At 48.7% G+C, this 6,554-nt stretch overlaps 1 protein-coding gene across 1 annotated transcript; it reads right to left on the minus strand.

Moving 5' to 3' along the window:
- Window positions 1-2,727: 2,727 nt before the first annotated feature.
- ppm1ka (protein phosphatase, Mg2+/Mn2+ dependent 1Ka) lies at window positions 2,728-6,554 on the minus strand. The gene is made up of 8 exons (XM_070992873.1): window positions 6,444-6,554; window positions 6,192-6,359; window positions 5,881-6,053; window positions 5,691-5,791; window positions 5,335-5,500; window positions 3,546-3,690; window positions 3,100-3,234; window positions 2,728-2,994 (listed from the first exon to the last, which is right to left on the minus strand). The coding sequence occupies exons 1-8, from the start codon at window positions 6,552-6,554 to the stop codon at window positions 2,863-2,865; spliced, it is 1,131 nt and encodes a 376-aa protein (XP_070848974.1). The 3' UTR covers window positions 2,728-2,862.

Consider the following 6,554-nt stretch of genomic DNA (forward strand, 5'->3'; position numbering starts at 1 on the left):
CCTGAATTCAAAATCTTACTTACTACAGAGAAACATAGTTAAAATAACAAATAACTTGATATATGAATATTCCAATGATTTACTTTAGTAAAAGTAGTGATACTACACTGTAGAAATACTACATTTCTGAGTAGCTAAGCTGTCAGACAAATGCAGTGCAGTAAAAAGTACATTAGCCTCCAAAAAGTATTGGAATAGAAGTACAAAGTAGTGTCAGATGGAAATACTAAAGTAAGAGTAAAGTACCTCGAAAGTGTTTTAATTAACATTAATTGATTTGGTTTTAAACTCCAACTGAAAGCACATCTAACTGTCCTTTTTGCATTCAAACATAACATCAACAGTCTTTGTTTTCTTGTTAAGACTTTTTCCATTTCATGCAGATTTTACTGGCTTTGATTGGCTGAAAATACGAGCAAATAATATTTATAAACATATATACTAACCCTAACCCTAACCCTGGGCTCCTCATCCACAGGGAGCCACATCAGTACATAACACCAGTCTGTGATCGCCACCTGCTGGTGGCTGGTTGTAACTACAGCAGCTCTGAAAGAACTCCTTAAAACAGAGACAGACCCTGACCTCTGGACACCAGAGACACCAACAGGATGTCTCATGTCTCAGCAGAGCTGGAGAACAGCTTTAACTGCCCGTCAGTGAACCCAATAATGATGCCACGGCTAGCATTAGCCATTAGCTCCAAGGCTACCGCCGAGGCTTGCTTGGACTGGATCATCAGGACAGGAAGCAGAACATGAACCAGGCGCTCGAGACAGAAGCTAATCAGGTCAAACAGATGTGAAGACAAAGAAACAGCCGGTGTGAGCATTAAATAAGAGATGTGAAGAGCGAAGTGTTGAAAACTGTCTACAGAACGCTACGGGTAGCGACTTGGTCCAAACACTGCCACAACTGACAATGGACCATGTCGCCATGAAGCACTGACTGTCCATCCTGGAACAAAGGACAGTCGTCCTGGAAGGACAGCAGGCTGTTAAAAAGAGTCTCTAAAGAACTTTTGTACATTCTGGACGACATAACGAGGACATGTTAGACTTAACTGTCTCTAAAGGTGTACACGTTTCTGGGCTGGTGTCGGATGTTTGCCTTTCTGATCAGCATCAGGTGTGCAGACGGTGAACCGCTCCCCGAAGCACTCATTACACCTCTTTTACAAAAGCCTAATGCATCATAATTAGACTGATCACTGCAGGCCACGTCGAACCTTTTTTCAGGAGACATCTGTGAAAAGTTGAAACCTTTAATCTTGTTTTTCTCATAGAACTGTTTCCACTCGATGACTGTCGCGCTCTCTGTGCTCCGGTTTCATCTGAAGTCTGTCATGCTGGAGGCTTAGCGTCAGCTGCCTTCTGCCTTCTTATCGTTCGGCTTTGGATGAAGTTTCCTCCCTGCTGCTCAGCGTCGTGACGAACTGAAAGAAGTATTCATAGAAGACAGGATGAAGCAACCTGAACCTCGTTCCTCTCATGTCAAACTCTGTCCTGTCAGCTGAACGTCCTCTTATTCATTATGAAGTAATAAAAGACAAGTTTGTCCCGTCCTCTTCCATAGAAAGGCTTCTCACAGGAAATACCATCAACCCCCTGCCACCCCCACCACACACACACACACACACACTTTGTGAAGGTCAGCAAACACATCACAAGGTTTTCTGGGTCAAGTTCTTGTGTGTCAATATGTCGACGGGTATTTTGTGTCACTGACATGCATTGAGTGTCAACGTGTGTGTGTGTGTGTGTGTGTGTGTGTGTGCACCATCGGCGTCATCGTATGATCATGTGAAGGAATTTGAGGAAGCTTCTTCATTTAGTCACCTGACCCCTGAACGCCTCGTCACTCCGTGGGAAGGCGGAGAAATCCTGTTGGACGTTGGAGAGGGAAACCAGCTGTCAATCAAACAGTTTCCACAGCAGGAGTGTGTGCTGATGTGTGGCACATGTTGGTGTGTACTTTGGGGTCCGAGTATTGCAGTATTTCAGGAGCGCGAGCAGTGAATTCTGTCTGTGTGTGAATTCTGAAGAGTGTGTCCCTGAGAACAGGATGCACTGCCAAAGAGTGTGTGTGTGTGTGTGTGTGTGTGTGTGTGTGTGTGTGTGTGTGTGTGTCCCAAATGACATCAACGCAGTGATGGAGAGTACATTTACTCAAGTACTCCAGTGCGGTTTGATGTACTTTTCACTTCATGCTAGTTCAAACTTCTACTTCACCACATCTCAGTGAAACATCGTCCTTTTTTCTGGACTCTTTTCTAACTGTAGTTTCTAATAATAACACAAAATATAATAAACAAATCGATGATGATGTTATTACAAGCAAAGATAGAACTTTAAGTTAAACAACAACATAAAAACTACAGAAACAATAACAGACAATAAACAAGCTGCAGCGTTACTTTGGTTTTTATTTCTGTCCGTCGTGTTCGCCGTCGTCTCCGGTTGTGACCTCAGACTCAGTTTGATCAAACATCATGTGGTTCACCTCTCAGGTGCAGAAGTGTCACTGTGTGAAAGCCTCCTCTGATTACACTAATCAACGTTTAACGTCATCATCATTATCACACAAGTCCAAGTTTGAGGTCAAAGGTCAACCTGACGGCATCATGTGACCATGATGCTGGGTCACACACTGCTGACTGCGGAACCAAGGCTGAGGGCAACAATGCTGAGGGTCGACCTGAGGGTCAACGTGATGGTCGACCTGAGGGTCGACCTGAGGGTCGACCTGAGGGTCAACGTGAGGGTCGGGGCTGGATTCAGGTTGATGACAGATCATTTTGAGTTTGAAAAGGTCTGAAAAGTTTGTGTCCTTCAGGTCCAACTCGTCCGTGGCGATGTTTTTCTACGCCCATCTCCCGCTCGAAGCGAAGTTCCTGCTCATGCTGTAGACGGCGGTGGAGGTCTGATGTTTCCCCCACGCTCCGAAAGGCACGACGACGATGGTGGCGTTGTCCTCTGAGCCGTACTGCAGCGCCTTAAAGACACACACATCACTGTCGCCATCTTACAACTGCTCAGTTTCCTCTCAACAACGACGAAGGCGAGATAATCCCACGAGGGGGTTTTGAGTGTCGGGTACCTGCTGGGCGATGACATCGGCGGCCTCTGTGGGGTCTTGGCACTGGCTGATGACATCACAGATCTCCTGGTCACTCAGCAGGAAGTTGATGCCGTCGGTGGTCAGAGCCAGGAAGGAGTCGCTGGCGTGCTGGACCTGCAGAGACGGACAGAGTCAGGAGCTCCTGCGTGTTTCAGGTGGTTTGCAGTTTGCATCAGTAGCTGTTGGTTCCAGTTTGATCAATACAAATATTTCCTAAAAACACGTTGAAAAGTGACGTTAACCTCATAATCCAATCAGCTTTCAAGATCTGTCAAAGTTTAAGACGTTTTAAGACGATTAAAAAACTCAGACTGTTGGATTTTAGACTCTGTGGAACGTTCAGGGACCTGCTGACACCCTGCTCATTGGTCTCTGTGCAAAAAGACTGAAGGTCAAAGGTCAGGTGACGCCGCAGAGGGACTCACAGTGACGCGCTGCCTGTCCGGCTCAGCGATGACGCCGCTGGTCTTCAGGTGGAAGTCTCCGATGCTGCGAGTCATGGCGAGCCGGCCGTTCACGTTGGCCTGGCCGACGCTGTTCCACGTGACGAAGCCGCCGGAGCTCTGGATCCTGAACACACAGAACGAGTCAGCGTGGCGGCACTGACGGCGGGTTTACCACGTTCAGACGACTGCAGCTTTAAGACGAATCAGTGTCATGCAGGGACGTTGGGGACTTGGACTTAATGCGAGTCTCAGAAACTCAACACTGAAGCGCCGACATGTGATTGGATGATCTCCAGAGGTAAACATAGCCTCGCTCGGCCGTTACATAACACCAGCTGCTCCGAGCTGAAGGGAAACCCGTCGGCCTGCAGGTTACTTCATCTGCTGGAGGAGCCTGAGGGTCCTTGAGCAAGGCACTGAGCGTCTGCCAGCCGCTGCATACCAACCGGCTATTTCCAACCCGACCGGCTGCAGAAACCTGAACCCTGCTGCCTGCATTTGGACTTCATGTTTGACCACATCCATAAAACTCTCTGTCTTTAGAGTCAAAATGTCCCTCTCCTTGTCCCTCCCTGTGTCCCTCTCCGTCTGTCTTCCCTGCCGTCGTCCGTGATGTTGGACTTCTCCAGCAAACTCACTTTAATCAAAGAGGCTTTCAGATCTTTGAGCTCCTTCAAACAAAGAAAATTCACTGCAGAACAAACCGTGTTTGCAACAGGCAGCAACTGCAATATTAAGTACAAGTAGGAAGTAATTATACTACTGCAAGTACTAACACTAGCAGTCACAGTAATGGTCATCGGTGATGGTACTGGAGTACTGAGAATAACAGTACTACACCAAGAGTGACTGTAGTTCTCATATGAATACTGTAACAGCTAAAAATAAAAAGCTGCAGTGACAGTAGTACTAATACAAGAAGTAGTACATGTAATAGTAAACGTGATAGAAGTAGCATCAAGTGTCATAAAAGTACACTAAGTGTTATGTAACAGCAGTAGTACTAATATCCATCCGTCATCTATACCGCCTATCCCTTTCGGGGTTGCGGGGGGCTGGAGCCTATCCCAGGTACAGCGGGCGAGAGGCGGGGTACACCCTGAACCGGTCGCCAGCCGACTGCAAACAAACATTCACACTCACACCTACGGACAATTTAGAGTCACAGATGAGCATGTTTGTGGTCTGTGGGAGGAAGCCGGAGTACCCGGAGAGAAGCCACGCATGCACGGGAAGAACATGCAAACTTCACACAGAAAGGCCCCGTCTCACCCGGGGATCGAACCGGCAACCTTCTTGCTGTGAGGCACGCGCACTACCTGCTGTGCCACCGTGCAGCCCCGTAGTACTAATATGAGCTTCTGAAACTGTGATACTGACAGCAGTACCAGTGAGCTTCTGTTTCGCAGTAGCGATAATACTGTTCGTAGTAAATGTACATACATTTACAGAAAGACGCAGTAACCATGGAGACCCTGAGAGTTCAACGCGTAATAAATAAATGTGACTTTACGGAATAATTCAGAATAAAAGGAGAGAAACATGAAACCCAATAAAGTTTTAAACTTTTCAAACTTGTGTCACAGCTTTTACTTCCCTCACACTAAACTCTGATTTCACGTTTATATGAAGTATTTTAACGGTCTTTCTTTTGTCTGGTTATCCTTCAATAACGTCTTCATTTAACACACGGAGTCTCCACACGCCGCAGTAAAAGTATGTGAATGTATGCTGATAGTACTGTTACAGTGGTAGTACGGGTGAGTACCGCTGTCTCTCGTCCTTGCGGTCGGCTGTGTGGTCTCTGCTCAGTTTGTGGGCTCGTCCCTTCCTGCACAGCATCGCCCTGCTGTCTCCAACGCTGCCCACCACCAGCTCCACCCCGTCCCGAAGCAAAGCCACCGTGGCCGTGGTGCCGGCTGTCAGGAAGGATGCTGAGGAGGACGGACACGCAGCACTTGGTACTTTCTAAGTACTTTTACTAGCTCTTCATATGTTCTTTCTGTGTTTTCCTGCCTTTGTTATTAGTAGGAATTCAGGACGCAGTAAATACAGGATGTACTCAAGTACTGTGTACTGACTACACTCCGTGTGTACTTCTGTGAGTGTGTGTGTGTGTCTCACCGTTGTTGAAGTAGCTGAGGTGTGTGTGTAGAGCCTTGTCAGCGTCTAAAAAGGCTTTCTTTAAAACTGTCTCCAGGTCGTCGTCCTGCTCCAAAGCGTCTCTGCACAAAACATCCAATGAGAGCGTCAGAACCAGCCGCGCCGCTACGAACGCTGACGTCGGAGCGGCGTCACAAACACCTGAGCACACCTGATGAACTTCTCCATGAAGGTGCAGCAGTAGTCGGCCGCGTGCGGGCCGCCGTGGCCGTCGAACACGGCGAAGTACAGCAGGCTGTCATCGATGCTGCCGATGCGGAGGCGGTCCTCGTTCTGCTTCCGGAGACCCAAAACCGACGCGCAGCCGACCCGGGACAGACTGACCTGAGAGAGAGTTCATCATGCATCCACCCATTCTGCATCTTGTATCCATCAGTCTAATTCATCCCTTCATCCATCCATGTGTCTGCTCATCCGTTCACCCCGTCACGCGCTGGCTCTTCCGTCCATCCCTGCACTTACCTGTGGGATGGGTTTTCCGTATCTGATGCTGGAGGGCAGCAGGATCGGCTCTTCTATCCTGTTGTCCCAGATACCGAACGAGTCCCAGGTGACTGGCCGGCCGCTGGCGGCGCTGTCGGAGCCGGCCGAGACGCTGGCCCGCCGCACGATGACCGACGGCCCGTCCACCTGCGGGCAGCGATGCACGCCGTCAGACAGGTGTTTTCTGACCTTTGATTTCATGGTTCGCGGCAGCAGCAGGTGTGCACTCACCTGTCCGGACGCTGTGGAGGTTTCTGATGAGGAGCGCGCGACGAGGAAGGTCTGCCTGACGAAGGTGGAGCGACCACAACGCAGCAGACTGAGCAGCACTGCGGAGGACAT

This window comes from Chaetodon trifascialis, chromosome 23 (assembly GCF_039877785.1).
Source record: "Chaetodon trifascialis isolate fChaTrf1 chromosome 23, fChaTrf1.hap1, whole genome shotgun sequence".
Classification (NCBI taxonomy): domain Eukaryota; kingdom Metazoa; phylum Chordata; class Actinopteri; order Chaetodontiformes; family Chaetodontidae; genus Chaetodon; species Chaetodon trifascialis.

Bases quoted from the DNA above. Each gene is read 5' to 3' on its own strand.
- ppm1ka (XM_070992873.1), bottom strand. From the start codon at position 6,554: ATGTCCTCCGCAGTGCTGCTCAGTCTGCTGCGTTGTGGTCGCTCCACC. The intron at 6,360-6,443 runs GTGAGTGCACAC...CGCTGCCCGCAG, and splicing joins CCTCCACAGCGTCCGGACAG to GTGGACGGGCCGTCGGTCAT. The intron at 5,792-5,880 runs GTGTGCTCAGGT...TGTTTTGTGCAG, and splicing joins TTCATGGAGAAGTTCATCAG to AGACGCTTTGGAGCAGGACG.